Source organism: Cetorhinus maximus, chromosome 11 (genome assembly GCF_964194155.1).
Source record: "Cetorhinus maximus chromosome 11, sCetMax3.hap1.1, whole genome shotgun sequence".
Taxonomy (NCBI): Eukaryota; Metazoa; Chordata; class Chondrichthyes; order Lamniformes; family Cetorhinidae; genus Cetorhinus; species Cetorhinus maximus.
In genome coordinates this window covers 72,443,071-72,465,278 of record NC_135889.1, presented here as the reverse complement: position 1 = coordinate 72,465,278, position 22,208 = coordinate 72,443,071, and the positions used below count along the sequence as shown (strand labels likewise).

The following is a 22,208-nucleotide window of genomic DNA, read 5'->3' as shown; positions in this document are numbered from 1 at the left end:
TGCATGCGTTGCAGACCCATTTTTGAACTCTGAGGGCCCTCGTAACACCCAAAAAAGGTGCTAGCCAGTCCAATTTCTCGCTTTATAGATATTAGGAGAGACTTAAGATAATAGGACTATTTCAATTGCAGTATTGATTTAACAGGAGATTTACTAATTATTTTTTTAAATTTATGAAAAAAATTGCTGAAGTGAATAGGAAAAGATTATTTCCTTTGGTTAGAATATGAAAGGGGTCATCAATTGTCACCAAGATTATGAGGAGAGAGGTTTGGAGAAATTTCTTTACACGGAGCTTTGCTACAAGGAATAATTGAGTCAGTGACTACTGGATCATTTTTTTATATAGAGCAAATGAATACTTCGATCAGAGGAAACTACAGGATGGTGGATTTAAGTTTGGATGATTATTAACGATGAAAGCACAGTTTTCAGCTATGTCCTTCAGGACTCAGTAACTTTTTGCATAGCTACTCATGTACAGTACGCCCTTTTTTCCCTCAATGCTTCCTTTGTGTAGTGTTCAACATGGAGGAGTACTCATTCTTCAGTTGCGGTTTGGACTATAAGCTTATGCATTTGAGGTTGTTTGGCTTGAAGTCATGTGGAATCTAGAGGCAACAGTGAGGACTCTCGGGGCCACTTCCACCCAATTGCATACCACAGTGATCCCACCTCTAATGGGTCTACTGAGCTGGTGGGAGAAGCCAAGGATAGTGAAGGAAGAGCCTGGGAGGTTGGCTGATAGTCATGATTCTGTGAGTTTAACTCAATCACGCAGATATAGGCTCACATGGGCATTTTTTTCCAGGTGCAAAAAAGGACTTTGCAAGATGGACAGGGTCTAGTTCCATGTGATTATTGTTCTACTTATTTTGAATTTGGTATTAATTGTTTACAACTGAGTACCCTGGTAGGCCAATTGAAAGAACATTAAGGGTCAACCACCTAACGTGGAACTGAAGTTATATGTAGGCCAGATTGCATAGTCTCCCTTTTGGGGAACCATTTTGTTTTTTTTAATGATAATCTGGAATTTTTTTTTATACCAGTATAAATTAGGGAACGTGTTCAATTTCACAGCTGGCCATGGTGGAATTTTAACACAACCTCAAAGTAGTAGTGATCTACTAGTACTACCTCTGGATAGTATTGGTAGTACTGTAGTCCAGTATTATAACTACCGTGGGGATCACAAATTCTTATGAGAAGCATTCTTAAAGGAATACAACTAACCATAAAAGGGGAAATTGTGATGATGGGAGAGAAATGATGAATTGTTTAGCATTTGGAAGAAATGTACATAATTCTAAGTTTGCTATCTACACCGGGCGTGTGGTACATTTGAGAGGGGGCGGAAGGATCAATTGAACAGGCTCTCTATGTATACAGGATTCAAATTGCTACCTACAACCCACTGACTATTCATGAATTATAATAATATGAACTGCGCAAGTGCAATTTTATCAATTTCAATAAGCTTCGAAACAAAAGTAACATGGCACATCAAAATGTATAAATCTACATCAATACATTTCTCAAGCTTGTTGTTTGGATGGATCTCCTGCAAATAGCTTGGTGGCGCAGCACAAAATTAGAAATTGTCTCTGAATTGAGGAAAAACGAGTTTTAAATATTCCATCGAAAGTTTGCAGCTGCCTGTTTTAATCTGTTTCTAATTTCGGAGAATGCTTGCCTGATGATATTCGCTATTATTGTAATGCATCATCGCACACGCAGTAAAACTTGTGTTTCCATTGTACAGCCACTTGTGAGGATCCCCTTTCGCTTTTTTTCCCCCCACTAAATGCCGTCAATGGAAAAAGCCATCAGTCAGGCGCTGGGCTGTAATTGAAACAAATGTGTCTATTTATAGGATGACGCAGGCAGTGAGCAAGCGCCACTCACGTCACGGAGTCTGTGCTCCATTGACGCCAGAGTGACGAGGGTGTGGAGTTTGTTAGGAGGGCTCCGGGCGCGAGCGGCAGAGCGGCTGGTCACAATGGAGCCTTTATCTCGGAGAGTTCCACTCGGAACAAAGGGCAAGCGGCGCGAGGCTGCCTTAGCAGCAGGTACGCGATGGGTGAGTAGCCGCAAGCTGCCCCAAGGACACAGGCACTGGGATCCGAGCTCTGCCCGGCTCTGCTCCGCTCCGCCAGCGCTTCCCCACTCCCTGTTTTGGGTGAGTAGAGGTGCGGACCTGTGTCCTGCCTGGAAATCCTGTTCTATGGTGAATGCTGTGATTAAAACCAAAGTGGAGTAGGCTTGCCCTTTATCCGTTATTAGATTTTTTTTTTTAAATCCCACTAGATCTTTATTGACAAGACTCCACGGACGAACCAGGAGAATCTGTACTAACATTTTGTTTTTGACAGTGCAAAGGATTCCAGGACTGAGGACTATATTTATGTTTTACCCTGGCTGCATGAAACACGGTTATTCACCGTAAATACGATGATCACCTATTTTCATCGCCTTTTTTCAGAGAGATTTTTTTTAAGATTGTGCATTCTCTAGTAAGGCAACTTCCTAATATGATTTAACATCAGATCCGCTGATTTTCTCCATTGTTTCTAATGTATTTTAATCGGGAGTTTTATCAAAAATAATACCCATCGCATAATTAAGTGCACGCCTCAAAAACTCATTAATTGTATATTATGGAAATAATTAATTATGTCAATGATATAATAATAGTTAACTGAGTAAATAATAGAAGCATATTTCGATTAGCGTAGCAGGAACCACATGGGTTACAGATGTTGCTTAATAAATGGTTAAGCATGGATGGGCATGTAAACATATGGAAAGCAACATGTTGCCATCTGGTCCATTTAGCCTCTAACCTTCAGCAGAATCAATCATATACAATGTGTAAAATGACAGTGGTATCTCAATGGCAAAGATGAATTTTATGTCACAGAATGATATGTGGTAGTACTAGTTCATACATTGCGAGAGATAATAAATAACCATGTTAGTGCTTGTTTCATGTTTTGGGGCCTTTGCACTGCCATAAGTTGTAGCTAAATGCTTAAATATGTGATCTTGTTAAGAATGAGCAGGATTATGAAAAGCCTGTTTTAATGTTTTGAAGGCAAATTAGATTGTATTAGGTTTAAGAATACAGAATGAGGAATTGGAATAAATGTTGCAATGCAATCCTATAAGTAGACAAAATCATTGTTCAACAGAGAAAAACTTTGGGTTTAGAGATTGTATATAAAGTGCTTAAATACCAGAGGTGGAAGGGGAAGAGGCTTTGGTGCACCCTGCATGTTACCGTGGAAGTTAGGAGCAGATAAGCGTAATAGCAAAAAATTGAGTTAAAATTTAAATTCTATATATACATAAGCTTATAATCCAAACCTTCTCTTCCACAGATTCAAACCAGCACTGACTCTCATACTGTCGACTGACGGTTGGTTTAAATTAGGTAAGTGTTATAAATATGGACTATTCATGTTTTAAGTAGGGGATGATTCATTTGCTGCTGTAAACCTACACTGTGCTAATGAGTACCGTATGTTTGTATGAACCATATGCTATTCTCCCACTGCCATTGCATCTCTAACATGGATTTTTTTTTATCTTGCATATCACCAGACTGGTTAGATGCATAAATTAATTGGATGAATGTGAATTTGTTCAAAGTGGGATAGCGTGGTTCTTTACTGAAATAGCTTAATTCACATTAGAACCACGGCTAGATAAATGATCCTCTGTGTACTAAATTTACTGTAGGTTCGTAGTTTGCTGGTGAGAAGAGCTTTGGGGAAAGCAGGGAAGTGGGACCAATTGAAGAATTCTACCAAAGAATCAGCACAGACATGGACTGAATGGTCTCCTTCTGTGCTGCATCGTTCTATTATTTTAAGAACCATTAATGTATGATTTCACAATTATCATTGCGCTTAAAATCTTTCTCAACACTTTTTATTTCAATAGAGATATTTTGAGTGCACTTAGAAATGTTTTTTTTTCACTGGTTGCAGACTGCAACAGATGTTCTATATTGTATGAGCAAATATTCTCTCGCTCAGACTTTTTTAATTAGTGATCAGTTCTCTAGGCTGTGATGTACCAAGAATATCCATGCGTTCCTCTTTCCTTCTGCTTGGCCTGCTCCCTGATTTATGTTGCGATCAGTCTCTCTCTTTCTCTCTTTGGCTCTGCTGTGCACAGAGACTAATACCATGTATCAGGACAATTGGGCACAGTGTTATGATGTGGGCAGGCCTAGAATGACATGGAGATATCACTCAGGTGCACAGAACTCGAATCCTTTGTGAAATGAGTTTAGTCATCTCAAACCCACTTTGTAGAAGGCATATAATTTCCCATTAAATTTATTCTATGGAGATGAATGTTAAGGGAAACAGAACTTATACTGATGTATAATGATGGATGAGTGCAGCTCCAACAGCACTGAGGAAGCTTGACACCATCCAGGATCAAGCAACCTACTTGATTGGCACCATATCCACAAATATTCACTCCCTCCACCACTGATGCACAGTGGCAGCAGTGTGAACCATCTACAAGATGCACTGCAGGAATTCACCAAGACTCCTTAGACAACACCTTCCGAACCCAAGACCACTACTATCTAGAAGGACAAGGACGGCAGGCACATGGGAACACCAACGCCTGGAAGTTCCCGTCAAGCCACTCACCATCTTGACTTGGAAATATATCGCTGTTCCTTCACTGTCGCTGGGTTATCATCCTGGAACTCCCTCCCTAACAGCACTGTGGGCGTACCTACATTACATGGACGGCAGCAGTTCAAGAAGATGGCTCATCACCATCTTCTCAAGGGCAATTGGGGATGGGCAATAAATTCTGGCCTAGCCAGCGACACCCAGATCCCGTGAATGAATTTAAAAATAAAGCGGGTCTTTGAGGTTTAAGTCAATGCATGATGTTGGAGCAAGTAAGATTGCTGCTGTTCATGTGGCTATGCTGTACCTAATCTGAAAATGGCTGGCACACAAGCTGAGTAACCAAAGTTAGTGCCCCAAACACTGGTATCAACCTCCTTCACCTTGAGCATTTGAATTCACCCCCACTTTTAAAATTTCTGAACAACTTACTATTATTTAAATTTATAAGTTAATTACAAATTAGTTTTGGATATGATCAACTTAATAAATATACAAGATTTTCTATATACAGTGGACATTTCATGTTGTATTGACAAATTTGTTGAAAAATAGCCACAGTATGCATATAACATTGCTCGGTTTAACCAACTCCTGGAGTAAACTGTAAACAGTTTCAAAAATGCTGGTACTTTCAGAATTTTGGTTCAGTGACTTGCGTTTTTTATATTGTGCCTTTGTTGTAGGAAAATATCCCAAGGCGCTTCTCAGGAGCATTCCCAGACAAAATTTAATACCAAGTATATGAGGAGATATTAGGATGGGTAACCAAAAGCTTGGTCTAAGAGAGAGCTTTTAAAGTTTTAATACTAGATATTTAACACCAATGACCTAAAGTAAGGGTTGAAGTTGATTGGTGGTTGACCTTATTTTTCTGGTCCTGTTCTTGATTTTTTTTTCATTTCCCCCACTCAAAGGTTGTGACTCACTGGAGTAATTAGGCACTTTTTATATCTCAATACAGACATTGGGTGACATCACAGTCAAGTCCAACTCTGCTTTCACCCAAAGCCTATACACCTGCAGTTTCCAACCTCGGTCTCTGGGTAGTAGTTAGGAGCCAAAACTCTGGTTAATTGAATCTTCACAAATGAGCTTTGTAGCTCAGTAACATGTATGTGTGTTTAATGTATACCATTATACATTACTGCTTGAGATATAAGGGGTTATTGTCTCTCATTTTAACTATACTATGTTAAACTTGTAGTTAATATTTTAAAAATCCTAGCAGTTGAATTATAACATTTTTCTTTCATTACAGAGATAGTGCCTCATTCATTGACCCTGAAGGTTGCTGTGTTTAGTGCAGTGAAGCTTTTTTCAGCACAGTATATATGTGGCTCCATTACAGATAAGTACAAAGTGATGCTAGGGCTCCATTTGTATTTGTAAATTAATATTTTAGATAATTTTACTTCTTTCAAAAATATAACCATTTAATATAAACATATCTGTTGAATTAACTATCTCAATGCTCTGTATAAGCTATACATACATGTTATAAGATCACAAATGGAAAATTGTAATACTACAAAAAATAATATTTTGCCAGTGTAAAAACTGCATTAGAAATGCAACCAAGTATTGCATTATAACCCTTACAACTAAATTGTTTATAATAGGATAAATTCAACAGTGCTTCCTTAATTGTAGTAATACTTTTTAGTACAAGGTATATTTAAAATATGTTAAAAACTTGCATTTATATAGTACTTTTCATATATGATCACCAGACATCTCAAAGCACTTTACAGCCCCATTGAAGTACTTTTTGAAGTGTATCCACTGTTGTAATGTTGGAAATGTATGGACATTTAGTTTAATGAACAACAGTCCTAGTTTGATTTCTGAGAACGTACTAATCCATGATCAATTCAATATTGAGAACTAAAGAATGCACTTTTTATCAATCTTATGTATATTTCTTTTACGCTGAGGTTTCTTTACATTATACACTGTGTTCAAGTTGAACCAGATGAGGTTACATTGGTGGATGACTGGAAAGTGCGGAAGTGTGTGGTCTAGGCAAATTAACCTTTATAAATTGCTCTGCTTTCCTCTGTCAGAAATATATTGGCCTCTGCTCTTTGCTGTTATACATTTGCCCCATGACACAGTCAAAAACTTGTCATAAGGTAAATTTTAGGAACAAACTTGCATCCTAACACCCTACAATGGGAGGAACAATGCCATTCTTCTATGTTGTAAAGGAAGAATGTAGTCTATATATCAAAACTAAAATGCATGCATTATTTTAGAGGTCTTTGATCTAATTAACACTAGCCTTTCTTTTGTTATATGTCCTACCATATCATGTATGTTCATGTACTGTAACTAAATTGTAGAGAGAAAAAAAAATAATAGAATGAGAATTCTATTGCAGTCTACCATCTGTGATTAGAAAAGTTGTATTCTGGAACAGTAAACTATTTTCGACAAATATCTAGCAATGCTGAAAAGGACAGATTGCATTCAACGTCACATAATGACTCCAAAATGATGGGCAATATAAAGGTATCTCTTTTGTTTTCCTTTCTTTACCCCACTTTGCCACTCCTCCAATCAAATTTTGCTGATTCTACAATTCTGTTCTCTGACCACATGGAAATGGAAATGTATAATTACTTTTCAAATCCAATCCAAATTTACCTTCTGTAGCTCTATCTGCAGTTACAAAATTTGCCAGTATGAATTAAATTTCAAAATTTCAAATGCTTCAAAAGCTTTTCACAGTGCTTTCGGGCTACATTGCAATGCTTGTAACTGTAAAGCTAAACTAGTACAGACTTGTTGCTGTAATAACCTTACCAATGACGTACATGCAGCTGATCACTTTCATGTTAAGACAATTATGCAGACTACTTCTAAACGTAAACTCTCACTTTTAAAACCCACTCGCAATAGTTTTCTCCTGTCCTGTCCCGTGCCTCCCTTTGTGGTTCAAATGCAATTTAATTTCTCAACATTGAACCTTTAATCACTAGTGTCCATTTTTTCTTGTAGTTTTATACATTGAACATGTAATACTGAGATTCTGAAAATTATGCTTTTAAAAAAAATTATGCTGGCACATAATTTCTGATATTATAAAATTTTCCAAGATTGGCATTAAGTTAGTTCAAACTCTGGCAATAACTATTTGTTTTTACTCTTATCAGATCACAGGCTATAAATATCAATGCTTCTATCAGGAAGACATTTGTCCCATTATTTTTTGTGCTTGTTGTTGCAAGAGTATTTCAATACTAATCTTACTGCCTTCCTCTCTTCCCATAGCCTTGTATTTCCCACTCTTCAAATGTATAGAATGAGGCGTTTTTTGTCCCTTTCTTAAAATGAATAAAAACAGCTAGTCAGCAGAATTTTCTGAGCAGTTCTAATATATATTGTGGTTCTAAAGACAAATTGAAAAATCTGTTCATTTGAATGTCTTAATCTTTTGCTTTTAAATTAAATGTAAACGTCCAAATAGACACCAAATGTAGCATGATTTTCCTTTGAGAAGAAACCAGAAAGGGATATGTGAAATCTTAAATATTGCTTGTTTTCAAGAATCCTGTAATTATATAGATTGAACATATTACGATTGTACAGTTTTACAGGATTGCTAAACTGAATTGTACAAAATACACAGCAGATCAGTCAGTCACTGAAAGTGAAAAACAAATTCACATCACAGATGAGAATCTGCAGTTAATGAAGGTCCCACCTTGAAATATTAACTTGTCTTTTTCACTTTTAGATGTTTACTCCATTTCTTTAAAAAAATTGAAAACTGACTTGAATAATGTTGAACAAAGCCAAAATTGGAAAGAAGAGCCAAATAAATTGGGAAGTACTGATGTTAAATGTAATAAGCGTTGGTGTTAAAAGCCTGATGATTGTAGAAAGACTTAAAATTAGAGGGAAGTGAGGAGTAACAGAGGTTTGACATCTCAGGAAAGAACAAATTAAGAATGTGACATTCTGAAATAAGAGTTTATGTAAGTATATTGGGGATGTAGGGGGAAAGAGGAAACTATGTATGGTGCTGTATTTAGAGAAAGAGGAAAGTTTTAACCATAGTATTGATCAATAGGGAGAAAAACCAGAAAGACTTGTCAATCAGACCAGTTGAAGGCCAAAGGTATGGAAATGATCACCTAGAACAACAACCAATATTCATATAGTGCCTTTAATGTAATAAAACGTCCCAACACATTTCACAGAAGGAATATTAAACAAAATATGATACTGAGCCACAAAAAGAAATATTAGGGCAGGTAACCAAAAGTTTGGTCAAAGAGGTGTTTTTAAGGAGTACCTTAAAGGAGGAAAGTGAGGTAGCGAGGCAGAGAAGTTTAAGGAGAGAATTCCAGAGTTTAAGGCCTAAACAAGTGAAGGCATGACCACCATTGGTGGAACAATTTAAAATCTAGGATGCTCAGGGCCAGAATTAGAGGAATGCAGGTGTCTAGGAGGGTTCTAGAGCTGGAAGAGGTTAGAGGTAGTAGGGGGAAAGCTCATGGAGGGATTTGAAAACAAGGATGAGAATTTCAAAATGAAGGCATTGCTTAAATGGAAGCCAGTGTAGGTCAGCAAGTGCAGGATGTTAGGTTAACAAGACTTGGTGCGAGCTAGGACACAGTCAATAGACTTTTAGACTTTTAAAGGACCTTAACTTCACGGAAGGTAGAACATGGGAGGCTGGCCAGAAGTCAAGGTAACAACGGCCTGGATGAGGGCTTCAGCCTTTCAGAGTTTTAGGATGAGCTGAAGTGGGGTGGAACCAGGTGATGTTACAGGGGTGTAAATAGTTAATATTTGTGAAGGCTTAAATATGTGGTTGGAACTCATCTTGGGTTCAGATATGACACAGGGTTCCCAGGGAGAGGAATGTAGTTGTTCACTAGGGATCAGATGTCTGTGGCAGGGACACAAGACAATGGCTTCAGTTTACCCAATATTTAGCCTATCAGCATTTACTTATCCTGTCCAGTGGTATGAAACAGGTGGTAGCAATGTCTGCCTTTAGATATGGGACAAGTATTCAAGTTTTGGTCAGAGTTCGGCTTGATGAGTGTCTTGAAAGGTGGGGGTGGAAAATAGTTCTTGGCATGAAAAATGAAACTAAGCATGGAATCAACAACGGTGAAATGCCAGTTCCACGAAGTCGATGATTCTGAAACCACCAATTTTGATTTTAGATGACAGAATATTATGGATACAGCCATCAAAGGTAGGAGGTGTTCATTGTAGTGTTCAATTTGCTAAATACATGAATAAACTGTCTGAAGAATGGAATGAAATAAGGTTTTCATTCACCCATTGACTGACATGGATGTAATGATGTAGTAGTTCAACCACTGCAATGAGAGAACATTACAGTATGAGAGGATGAGGCTGTGTAATGTGATCTGTTATGTATTTCCTTCATTTTCTGTTTAGATTTCATATTTCAGCATTTTTATCTTTGAATCTGTTTTAACTAGACTCAGTTGATTTTTAATCTACACCATGACCTTGGAAGGAATTGTGGGGTGGGAAATGTATGACCTACACCATATTCCTGGGATGTGCATTGAGTGTAGGCGATTTAAAAAAAAGTCTTTACTTTTATGCAGTGTTTGTGCTAATACAGTCATTTCTCTAGACTAACTGAAGAATTCGTTTAACATGTTTAGATATTTCATTCAATTTATTTGCTAATTTCAATCAACAGGAATTGTTGCCCAGTTTGTTTTAAGTTGAATGTTGTCCAGCTTTTATTGGCAAGATGTGGGGAGTTTGCCAAAGCCAAAGAAACATGCTTGAACCTTTGTTTTAACAGTTTAAAATTTACTTTTTTCCATAAATGGTTTTGAAAATAATTTTTACATCAGTTGGAAATTGCTAAGAACCATTTGCAGACAAGATCATGTTTATTATTATCCATGGGGATTAGTTTCGGCAGTAGGCTTAACATTTATAATTGTACTGTCTCTGTAACTTTAATTCCTTTTTCATATTTTAGAATTTTCAACAATACATCCACTCAAAATAATATTTTGTAATGTTAGTCATTAACCATAAATGATCAAAACGGAGTCATCGGCACGTGATTCCTCTAATAATTGGTTTACTTAGGTCTTTTATCAGTAGCATCAGGAATTTGATTATTATCTGTGCCATTAAGAAGGATCTGTTTTATATCACATGGATAATTAGGATGTAAAATGTCCTTTACTAGGAATTATTTCAAATTATTTTTGTTCAGTATATAACTTTGTGAGGAGCATATGAAAACTCTTCCAAACCCTTATTTAACATCAAAAGGAAGTTACTTTCGATTGACTTTTGGAATAATTTTGCCATTAATAAGCTGTGCTGTTTACTTAACAATAAAAATTTTGTTCATTTTTGACTTTGTGTCATGCGTCTCTACTTTCTCTTCCCCTTCTCCCCTCCCGCCCCCCAACAAACACATGCGCGCGCGCGCACACACACAAAACACAGATGTTTAGACATTTTAGCCTCAGAGGAAACAAGATCAGAAAGCATATCCTTTTTACCATTGTGAAACATCCTGTAATTTTACTCTTCAACAATGAAACTGAATTGGATCAATAGGGTAATAGTAAATGATTAATGTTTCTGGCAAAGACTTAAATTATCCTGTAACAATTCAAGAAAATGTGCTATCCGTTCTGCTGCTATCTATCTAGCTGATAACGGCAGTCCTCAGTGCACATTGGGAGCTTGTAATTTAGCCAGCCTACTCTGCTCTATATGTGAGGAGAAGCTAGATGTGCGTTTGATCTATTTGGTTTGATATGTAAATTTATTTTGGAGAAAATTATGTATTATGTTGCTGGAATATGATTGAGGGCGACTGCCTCTGTCTGGTCAAAACGCGCAACTGCAACAGTTCCGGGCATTTGAATACAACTGTTTCCAACCCAGTGAAGAACCTGCAAAGCGGTCAACCACTGGAAATATGCCATCTGCCAATAACATTTCCATTTAGACACGTAATGGGCGTTTCGCTTAAATTGTTTTCTTTTTCTTAAATTGATTTTACGTTTGGATACTAGATAGCTCAGGATTACTGAGTAGACAAGGGGTGGGGGGGGGGGGGGGGGGTCTTTATTGATTAAAACACCGCTTATATGATTTTCCCAACCACACTCCCTGCTTGACAATTATTAGCTCAAATGTTAAAAGTTGAGGTGCAAAGCATCAGGTAGAAGTGGATACGGTCGTAGACGCGGCGGACAGGTTTTAATTCAAAGCTAATCTGTTACACTGTCCGGCTTGCTTTATAGTGAATGTGAGAAAGTATAGTATTGCTGTACCACTGTCTAAACAGCTCGTCAATTGTGGCAAAAACAATAAGCCAGTACAACATACGCAAAAGGCATGACCCTGCAAAAAAAAAACAATCCTTATATATATTGCAAACTTGACCCCTTCTAAATAGCCCCGTGCCAAAGCACTAGCTCTAAAAATATCCGCAATGTCTTAATTTGGTGTTCTTGAGTTTCCGATGGGGTTTAAAATAGCCGGAGTAAGTCCTGCCCCTGTGTGCATCACTTGCAGACTGACAGTACATTGCCAGACCTGCTATTTTTGGCTGAGCCGGCTCTTTGCGTCAATGGCAGCGTTCCTGCGTCACGCGGCACTCTGCCGGCCCCGGCGCGCAGCCGCTCACATTTTCCTTTCGTTCATTAAATAGCTTCGCCCACGATCACTGACGCTGCTCTGCAACAGGCCGGATTAATGAGCTCCCTCTGTCCTCTCCTCGCCTTACATCATTAAAGGTAGTCACCAGACTTTTCCCAACCAGTCCGCCCTCCCTTCACATTGTTTCCACCAATACAAATATATCTGTCTATCTATTTATATATATATATAAATATATAGTTGGGCTTTTATATTTAGTACTGCTGCAGAGCAGCTACATTAAATATTTAACTTCGCAATTACCAGTGTAGATCTTTCAAAACGTACAGTTAACCGTAAACTAAAACTTACTGTCCCACGCACCCAGCAATCCGAAATTATTATATCTGCTGATTTTGTTGATGTTTTACATTCCATAAGCAGGACACTTTCCAGTATCCAACGTATCTGCTTCTTAAAGCAGCTTGCATCAAATAAAATGCGTGTCTTTCAAACAACTGAATACAAACTGAATAAAGCAAAGGAAGGGAATGCTCTTTGAATGCCAAATAATACACTCGCCGGTTTCCCTTTCTGGCTCTAACGAATTACGAGAATTTACAGAATAAATACTTAATAATGGAATAATTTTTTATACCGGAAATAAAAAATAATAATTACGCAGTTTACCGTTACAGAAATAAGTCCAAAACAAGTGATCAATTAGATCGATAAGCTATAAACGGCGAATATTCCAACTACGTGTTGTTGTGGAAATGCTGAAACAGGAGGTGAGAAGGTTGCCTCAAGTCATGCCCCAACTACCTTAAAAATCCAGAGCGTTAACGTCACCTCGGAAATTTACCAAAGTGAGACTTAGCCAACCGTGTGGTGCGGGCCCAGCCCTCGGGCGCTCATTGGGTTTGGCTACGCTGACGCTCGCTGACGCTCGGAGACTTGGTTACACGCTGCCGGTGGAAGAGAGGGGAGCTCACATAAACAAAGGCACATTGGAGAGTAGGGCCAGTCCGAGTCTGATCGCCTGCTCAGAGTGCGGGAACAGCAACCTGTACCACTGCTGCCGCTACTTAAATCAAACACTGCTGCACTTCAAAGTTAATTCTATGTTGAACCGAGTTTCTACCCACCCTGTGATCTGCGGTATCTAAATGAGAAGTGGAAGTAAAAATTTAACAAGTAGGTATTGAATTATTTGAGTAGTCTCATGATGCGTGGTTATGCGAATATTTCTATTATACTGTTCACCGCTGCTGTTCTGATTGTCATGGTTTAGTTTTTCTGAGGATGTTGTGAATTAGCTGTAGAACTAGCCAATTTTGGAACTGTGTCTATTGGACAACAGTTACGGACTGGAAGCTCTTTCTGTTACGACCATCGTTGCTCTGTCACTAAGCAATTGAAAAGCACGTCCTGATAGTAATTTAAAACAGTGATTGGATATCTACTCCTCCTCTTAGAAGTTGTGGGCGATGTCCAGGTTGATCCGCGTGGCTTTGTTTTTACCTGTACGATCCACCTGGTGCCCTGCCACCGCTGTTTGGGATGGGGGCAGTAATAGCGGGTTCTCATTCACACGTGCATCTCTTGCGACCAGCAACATGATATATTAAAAGAAACAAAAATACCAAATTAATCTCGCTCACTAAGGCGCAGCCCACATTACAATGTGTAAACATCGGTTTGCAGTCCAAACGATTTGCAGACGATATGAGACAGTTCACAGAAAGTTAGATGTGCCCAGTTAGTTATGGGAACATAGCCACTGTACTTGAGCGGGTATTATGGGGATTATCAATCTAAAATCTGCTTGATGTTTTGTAATTACGACGGTCCGCAAATAATTAAATCGAGCTACGCAGATATGTTAATATAAATTAAAGCATACACAGTTGTGATTGTTATTTCCAAAAGTTATTTTGACTTTTTAACATTACATAATTGTTTCCAGATTATGATTTTAAAGGCTATCTGCGCAATAAATGTAATATGTGTGTGTGTGTGTCATATTGCTAAAAAGCTATTGTTAAACCAATGGTTATGACTTTTACTGTTTGGATTCCGGACTCTTCCAGGGAACCACAGCATTAAACAACTGCCAATATGGTTTACCGAAGGAACTTTGCATGTTTTTTTGTGAACAGTCATGCATTAGTATGTTTTTAAAGACATATATATTAACATAGTCTCGCTGCCTTTCAATATGTGCATTATAGAGCAATAGTTTAATGTGAATTAATGCTGGATATTTGCCTTTCTTTCTGTGCCTGTCTATCTGGCTGTTTTGTCTATCCTTCTATTTTAGATGTGCGTAATACTCTATACAACTATTTTGTGTATAATAATGGGCAGAATTTTGCACACATGTCTTTCCATAGCTGTAATTTAACATTTTGAGTAATTGTCTTACTAATGCTGCATTATTAAGAGCAAAGCACACAACTTTCTATAACACCCCTTTCTAAGCAGACCTCTTCTAGATGTGCTTTTCCTCTTGCATGTTTTGTCATAGTCTCCTAGGCTGCTATGTTGGATTGTCCAGAAAATATGATCCAGTATATACAGAGACAGTGAGGATGTTAATCGTGTTGGTCACTTACTTATAATTTACATACATAGGGAATTCACACATGTTCTTCAGCAAAAATGACCTTTTGCTCCAGAGGATGATGAGTGAAGCAAGGCAAAAATGAGAACAAGAAGTTGTTCATGCAGAGGTTTTACAAACCTGCTGTATAACAGGGTACATCAGTGCGTATTGAAATCAACTTTTGAAATAAGGAGTCACAAGGAAAATGTTACTTGAAATGGGTAAAAATAACGTTATGTGTCCTATGAAAGTCACTGGAATATAATAATTAATATTCTATAACAACTAACAGTTGGCGTGGTGTGAATCAATGATTATTTGTTTCCATCTGTTTTCAGAAAAGATTTCATTGTACTTTTATCTGAATTGCGATTAAGAAAAACATTCCGAATACAGCGCTTCGGGAATTCAAATCACAACAGTGTCTACTTTCCAATTCTTTCGCAGTCACTTGGTTGAAGGTACGTTGATTTGAATGCGCTGTTATAAGACGTTAATTTATCAAATTATTCTAATTAAATTATATCGTCATTTTATTTAAAGTGACTCATGAAGAATATTCTCCATGTGTTAATATTTTTAAAATTACATTTGCTACTTTGATGAAACACATTACAAATATTTTAGTTCACCTCGAATACTTACAGAACAAAAGGAAACTTGGCTGAATGCAGTGTTGAAATGAAGCATATTAAAATAACAAGGAGTTACTTTGCTAGAGAAACCGTCACCAGTTGGTGCATTAAATCGTTTTTAGCTTGTATCTTTGGCACACGCCCTGAAAGTATATCCACTGGGTTTCGAGGCATTTAGTTCAGATTCCTACAGTGCTGCTAGGATGTGGGAAGCAAGATGATTTAGTAGTGGCCGTATGCATTTAAATGGTATGAGTACATGTTCAGAACTTTCATTTACAGCCATGCCCTGTGTTCAAGCTCAGTATGGGTCATCGCCACAAGGAGCCAGTCCTGCCTCTCAGAGCTACAGCTACCACAGTGGGGAATACAGCTCTGACTTTTTAACGCCAGAGTTCGTCAAATTCAGCATGGATCTCACCAACACTGAAATTACAGCAACTACATCGCTACCAAGCTTCAGCACCTTCATGGAGAATTACAGCACCAATTACGACGTAAAACCCCCTTGCTTGTACCAGATGCCACTGTCCAACCAGCAGTCCGCCATCAAGGTTGAAGACATCCAGATGCACGGCTATCACCAACAGAATCACCTACAGCATCCACCAGAGGAGATGATCCATTCTGGTTCCATGTATTACAAGCCATCTCCACCCCCTACCCCAACAACTCCAGGCTTTCAGGTTCAGCATAGCCCATTGTGGGATGACCCCAGCTCTCTTCATAGCTTTTCCCAAAACTATGTAGCCACCACCCATATGATAGATCAGCGAAAAACTCCTGTCTCAAGACTATCTCTTTTCTCCTTCAAGCAGTCGCCCCCCAGTACCCCAGTGTCCAGCTGCCAAATGAGGTTTGATAACCCTCTACACATTTCCATGAACCCTGAGACGGGAGGTGGTCATCACGTAGTGGACAGCCAGAACTTCGCTGTTCCCAATCCCATCAGAAAACAAGCATCCGTGGGCTTCCCTGGTCTCCAGATTGGTCATGGGTCTCAGCTGATGGACAACCAGGTACCATCACCTCCATCTCGAAATTCTCCATCAAACGAAGGCCTTTGCGCAGTGTGCGGGGACAACGCTGCCTGCCAGCACTATGGAGTCCGCACATGCGAGGGCTGCAAAGGCTTTTTCAAGGTGATTGTTTCATTTTAAATTTTGTGTTAAGTTTCCTGCATGTTTAATCATTATATGTACACTGATTAAATGAAATCCGCCAGCTAGGTTAGTAAAAGGATGCGATGCTGTATGTCAGAGTTTAGAAAGACATACGGTTAACTTGTACTTTGGGTTAAAGAATAGGCTTTGCTGTGAACAGTAATGTAATTTCTGACTGCACCAACCACAAGTTTTGGTGTGATTGTCTCAAATACAGATAGCGGAGGGAACCTAGCTAGCGCCTGACTCAAATTCAGACGACTCCTTGAGATTTAAATTGGTAACAACATTAAGCCGTGTCTAAGTTAACCAAGTGGAACAGAATTCCCTGTGGTAAAATTAAAGTGATCTCTTTATTTCAGCACCGTGATTGAATAATCTTATCATTTTAAATCGAGGGGTCTCGGAGGGATGTAAATAATATGAATGTCCACGAATTTGTATTTACCCAGTGTCTGCTCCTTCCCTTCCTCGCATATCAAATACAGCGAGAAGCTGGGAAAGAGGCAGACGGTTAGAGCTACAGTGAGCACTGCAAATATCCATCTATTAAATATGGTGCAAAGAGCATTAGCTTAAAAATTACTGTCTATTTTAAAAATATACATGTATCTGTTATCAGACAATGCAGAAATAACATGAGTAATTTTATTGATTAACGTTTGTGCATTGTTCCTTTGATAGCGCACGGTGCAGAAGAACGCTAAGTACGTTTGTTTGGCAAACAAGAACTGTCCAGTTGACAAACGCCGCCGGAACAGGTGCCAGTATTGTCGTTTTCAGAAGTGCCTTGTTGTTGGCATGGTGAAGGAAGGTAAGTTTAGCTCTAAGTCTGTCCATACACTAACCTGTACTAGAAAGCAATTTGTAAGTACTTTTTTTAAGGAATGTACCTGGTCACTCCATTTTAAGTTTGTTTACAAAGAAAAATCATTTATTTTCCAGTTGTTCGTACAGATAGCCTGAAGGGTCGCAGGGGACGACTCCCATCCAAGCCGAAGAGCCCCCAGGAGCCGTCTCCTCCTTCTCCTCCGGTCAGCCTCATCACAGCCCTGGTCAGAGCGCACGTCGACTCCAACCCTGCCATGTCCAACCTCGATTACTCCAGGGTGAGCCCCACAATTGTTTCATTTCACCAGACACCAGCCACTAGCCAGGGTTTTCAGTCTAAACAGTTTGAAAACATATTTCTGGGTCAGTAATTCAGCTCTGCGTGATTTACCATTACATTCGAAAATCCGCGCAAATCTGAATCTGTTAGGAATTACAGACTATAACAAACACCCTGCTTTCTGGGTTGCGGATAAACAGCGGACATTACACCAACCTCAATCTCTTATGGGCTTTACTGAGGTTATTGCAATTTAAACACAGTAACATTTGGACCGGAGAACTACGTTTTATTATTTTATTTCAGATTTCCAGCATCCGCAGAATTTTGCTTTTACAATTCATTAAATATGTTACATCTCGCTAGGACTGTTTGTGAGATTTTAAAGGAAATGTAAAGAGAAAAAGCATCCCCAGAATTAATTCAGGGATTAACATTTCTTAATTGGTCAACACGAGGTGGGATTGTTAGCAGAATTATCAGGCCTTCTCCTGTACAAAGGGGGTGTCATTCTGCTCGTTATGTAGCCTAACAGGACTTTATTGATCTTTTTCTCTCTGAAAATCTAGTTCCAGTCCAATCCCGAGTACCAGCTGAGCGGCGGGGACACGGAGCACATCCAGCAGTTCTATGACCTTCTGACTGGTTCCATGGAAATCATCCGCGGTTGGGCAGAGAAGATCCCCGGCTACGCCGACCTTCCAAAAGAGGACCAGGACCTGCTTTTTGAATCGGCTTTTCTGGAACTGTTCGTCCTGAGGCTAGCCTACCGGTACATAGATCGTGTACTTTCAAAGTGTCATCGACCCTTTTCCATATCCCAACCCCTTTCAAGCTTCAGTGATTCGAGTTTTATTGCTGTCCTCTAATTAAATTCCGCTCATTACTGAAAAGCAATTAGTAGCGTTATCCTTGTTAATTTCAGGTCTAACCCAGTGGACGGCAAGCTCATATTTTGCAATGGGGTGGTGCTGCACAGGCTGCAGTGCGTCCGTGGCTTTGGGGAATGGATAGATTCAATCATTGACTTCTCGTCCAACCTCCATAGTATGAACATAGAGATTTCAGCCTTCTCCTGCATTGCTGCACTCGCCATGATAACAGGTCAGCGCATTTATTTTAAATTGTTCCCCTTAAATCGTTTTTTAAAGAAAACCCTTTAACCCCTTCGGCGCCACTTTGCAGTGCCCAAGTTCAACCTGGAACCCCTGGTAACGTTCATGTTTGTTTTTTATATTGTTGCAGAGCGACACGGGCTGAAGGAACCCAAGAAGGTGGAGGAACTTCAGAATAAAATTGTAAACTGTCTCAAAGACCACGTGACTTTCAACGGCGGCAACTTAAATCGCCCAAACTACTTGTCCAAACTTTTGGGGAAATTGCCGGAGCTCCGCACTCTCTGCACACAAGGTCTTCAGCGCATCTTCTACCTAAAACTGGAGGACCTTGTCCCGCCCCCGACAATAATTGATAAGCTCTTCCTAGACACACTACCCTTTTGAAAGCAAACCTAAGCACTTGAACTGAAACAGATTATAATAATAAACTGCTACAGACATACAGCAGAGACAGTTCTGCAGTGAAACCAAACTTTGGTGCCAAACACAGTTGCAAAAAGCCTGAGAACTTTTTGCGCTTGTTAGAACTTTGTATTCACAGTCGTTTACTGACCAGGATTCACAGCAAATAAACTGCAAAACGTGGTATATACAGTTTTTAATTATCTATTTTATTTTTTTTATTGACGAGATGAAGCTTCCCCAAGTGGGGTACATGCATTCCTGTCAAGCTCTGTTCAACTTTTGATAGAACTCATATTTGAAGGATACGAAATGGATTGTAAACTCCGTCCTCGGCAAAGCTCGTGCTCTAAGCAGACATAATGCCGTAGTATGTATAATAAAGAATTGGCTTATATACATACCGCAATTATAGGATGATATGATGCGTCCATAAAGTCATTGAAAGCCGCAAATAATTGTAAATTAACAAATTAAGTTTTGCTCTGATTATTTTTCTGGCTGATTTGAAATGTACGAGTGGAGAAAAAAGATGGAGATCTAATAGTGGTTAGTACATTATAAAGGCTAAGCATGTGAATGCTGTTGCGGGACTAATCTTCATATTTGTATGTTGGAAATATTATAGGCACTTGGTATCTTCTCGATGGATTATGTCTACAGTATGAAAACCTAAGAAATAGTATTCCAGACACTATGTAGTCTGTTAGATTTTTTTTTAAAGACAGATGTAGTGTTTGATATCTTGTTAGCAGATGTACAATTCTAGCATTTGGCTACAAGTATAAAGCGACTGGCATCTTAAAGGGATACATTGTGTTTGTAAAGACCGTTCAACATTCATCGTTTGTAAGTGTTGTATGTACTGTTGATGTTGATAAAAAATTTATATCTTTATTATTTTTGTCGTCTAACATGAATTTGCATGCTACTGCTTTCGACGGTTTTCAGAGTGCTTTTAGAGATAATCTCCTGCAATTTACTGAGCACTTTGTCTTACTTTCCAAACGTCTGCAAAAAGGTGACAGTTGTCATTTCATGTTTCAGTGGGATTTTTAAAGGAAAGTATTTACATACATGTAGGTTTTACTTTGTATATTAAAATATATATATGTATGCGGTACGTATACATTTTGACCTACAAGTCACTGCCTTTTCTATTGTGTATCTTACATTTAGAAATGCTTAAAGTATGTTTTCTGAGAATTCTTTCTTTGAGAAAGAAACATTTAATGTTTACACAAATAAAAAGATGTCTTCAAATTGTTGTTTCGTCGATTCATCTGTATTCAATCCGAATTTCCATTAAATTTGCATATAAAGTCATGTACCATTTCAATTTTAATCATCCATAACAATTCATTTTATACAAACACCTATTCGTCATAGTCAATCTATTTACTGTGGCGCTTTGGGGGAGAACAAAATAGCAAAGAGTGTTTGTGTGTGCATTGATCATTTTACTCGTTGATGAAAAAGCTATTTTTTATGTAATAGGCGGTGTTTTTTTAAAAACAAACTTTAAAATGTTTGTCAAAGCGTGCAGATACCCTTCTTAACTAATTACGCTAAATATATAAACAGAAATTATACTGATTTAAAAGTATTTAAGTATTTCTCTAGCATATGCGATAAGTACCAGCCCTGCTCTATCCGTGATTTGCAAGTTTTTTTTCTCTTATTTCGGCGGAAATGTCCCATCAGTTTAAGCACCTTTCCTAATGAGAAATGCAATTAAGGTTTTCGACATCCTATCTGGATAGCATTTGGTTATCGGTTATTCATGTATTCTGTCTTGGGATTCAAATAAATTAAAGGAAATAGCTACCCAGAGAATTTCTCGATTTCATGAATGTCACAAGATTAGCCTCTCTGTCTCCAGATAAGCAATTCAGATTGGTTGCGCAGTGAAAAGATGCGCGTCTTTCTTCATGCACTGACTGCTTCGGTGGCTGTGAATGCAGAAAGCGTTTTTTTTTAATGATTACCTTGCCACAATTAGATATCTTATCCGAAGATGTGCGTAGTTGAAACCGCTAATCGACCATTCAATTCCCCCAAACTATCAATTGAACAATCTGCAGTCAGCGACTAGGAATATTTCCGATGCTGTTAGCGGTTTAAATCCAGTACGAATTCGTAATCGGATTGAAGAAAGTTTGTCGCAGCAAAACAGAAACTGTCACGGAACATTTGCCCAACATTCAGGGGGAAGATCCAAGTCACCTGTAGGCAGTAGAATATCACTGTTGAAACAGCATCTTCGTCACAATAGTGAATCCTCTTTAATAGAAGTAGGAATCCCAAATCATAATAAGTACATTAGATAATTTGCAATATATTGCTTATAGTTACATTTTCAGACTTGCCGATGAATTTATATACCAATCTTGAGCCCTGGACATGCACACAGCGCCTGAATATACGCAGGTTTCTGCACAGATGACTAAAACTTCTCGAATCGCTGCATCTGAATGGAAGTGATTTTCCTAAAAGTTCTCAGCCTGAATTATTTATGGGAGTGTCATTTTTATTTTTCAAAATATGAAGCCCAAGATTAAAAAAAATGTAATTTGTAATAACATGCTTTTTGTTCCAGGTGGTGGGTTGTTTCAAGATTTATTGATGCCAACCAGCCTTAGCTTTATGTTGAAATAATGTTCCCAAATTTTAGGGAAAATGTGTTTTGGGAAGTTGCGGTTGTAAACGGCTTGAGAAGCGACTGTCCTTTCGATGCGTGATTGTTGATGTTCTATGGGTTTCTTCCACCTCTCCAATTTAAAACAGTGCAGCATTTCTTTCACAGCACTAATATTGATCAACAATTCCTGCATTCACTCTGTGTTTAACAAACATCGCAATCGCTTCCACTCTATACAGTGCCTTC

At 38.5% G+C, this 22,208-nt stretch overlaps 1 protein-coding gene across 3 annotated transcripts; it reads left to right on the top strand.

The window, feature by feature from the left end:
* The first annotated feature begins 1,961 nt into the window (after window positions 1-1,961).
* On the top strand, window positions 1,962-20,584 carry LOC144686676 (nuclear receptor subfamily 4 group A member 2). 3 transcript variants are annotated; one of them, XM_078552199.1, is made up of 9 exons: window positions 1,962-2,182; window positions 3,384-3,436; window positions 15,231-15,353; window positions 15,810-16,669; window positions 17,375-17,504; window positions 17,636-17,799; window positions 18,371-18,573; window positions 18,727-18,905; window positions 19,047-20,584. In XM_078552199.1, the coding sequence occupies exons 4-9, from the start codon at window positions 15,812-15,814 to the stop codon at window positions 19,301-19,303; spliced, it is 1,791 nt and encodes a 596-aa protein (XP_078408325.1). In that variant the 5' UTR covers window positions 1,962-2,182; window positions 3,384-3,436; window positions 15,231-15,353; window positions 15,810-15,811; the 3' UTR covers window positions 19,304-20,584. The 3 variants fall into 3 exon arrangements, with proteins under 3 accessions (XP_078408325.1, XP_078408324.1, XP_078408326.1); XM_078552198.1 differs by lacking the exons at window positions 1,962-2,182; window positions 3,384-3,436 and adding an exon at window positions 12,993-13,481; XM_078552200.1 differs by lacking the exons at window positions 1,962-2,182; window positions 3,384-3,436 and having other exon boundaries at window positions 15,269-15,353; window positions 15,828-16,669.
* The last annotated feature ends 1,624 nt before the right edge of the window (window positions 20,585-22,208 follow it).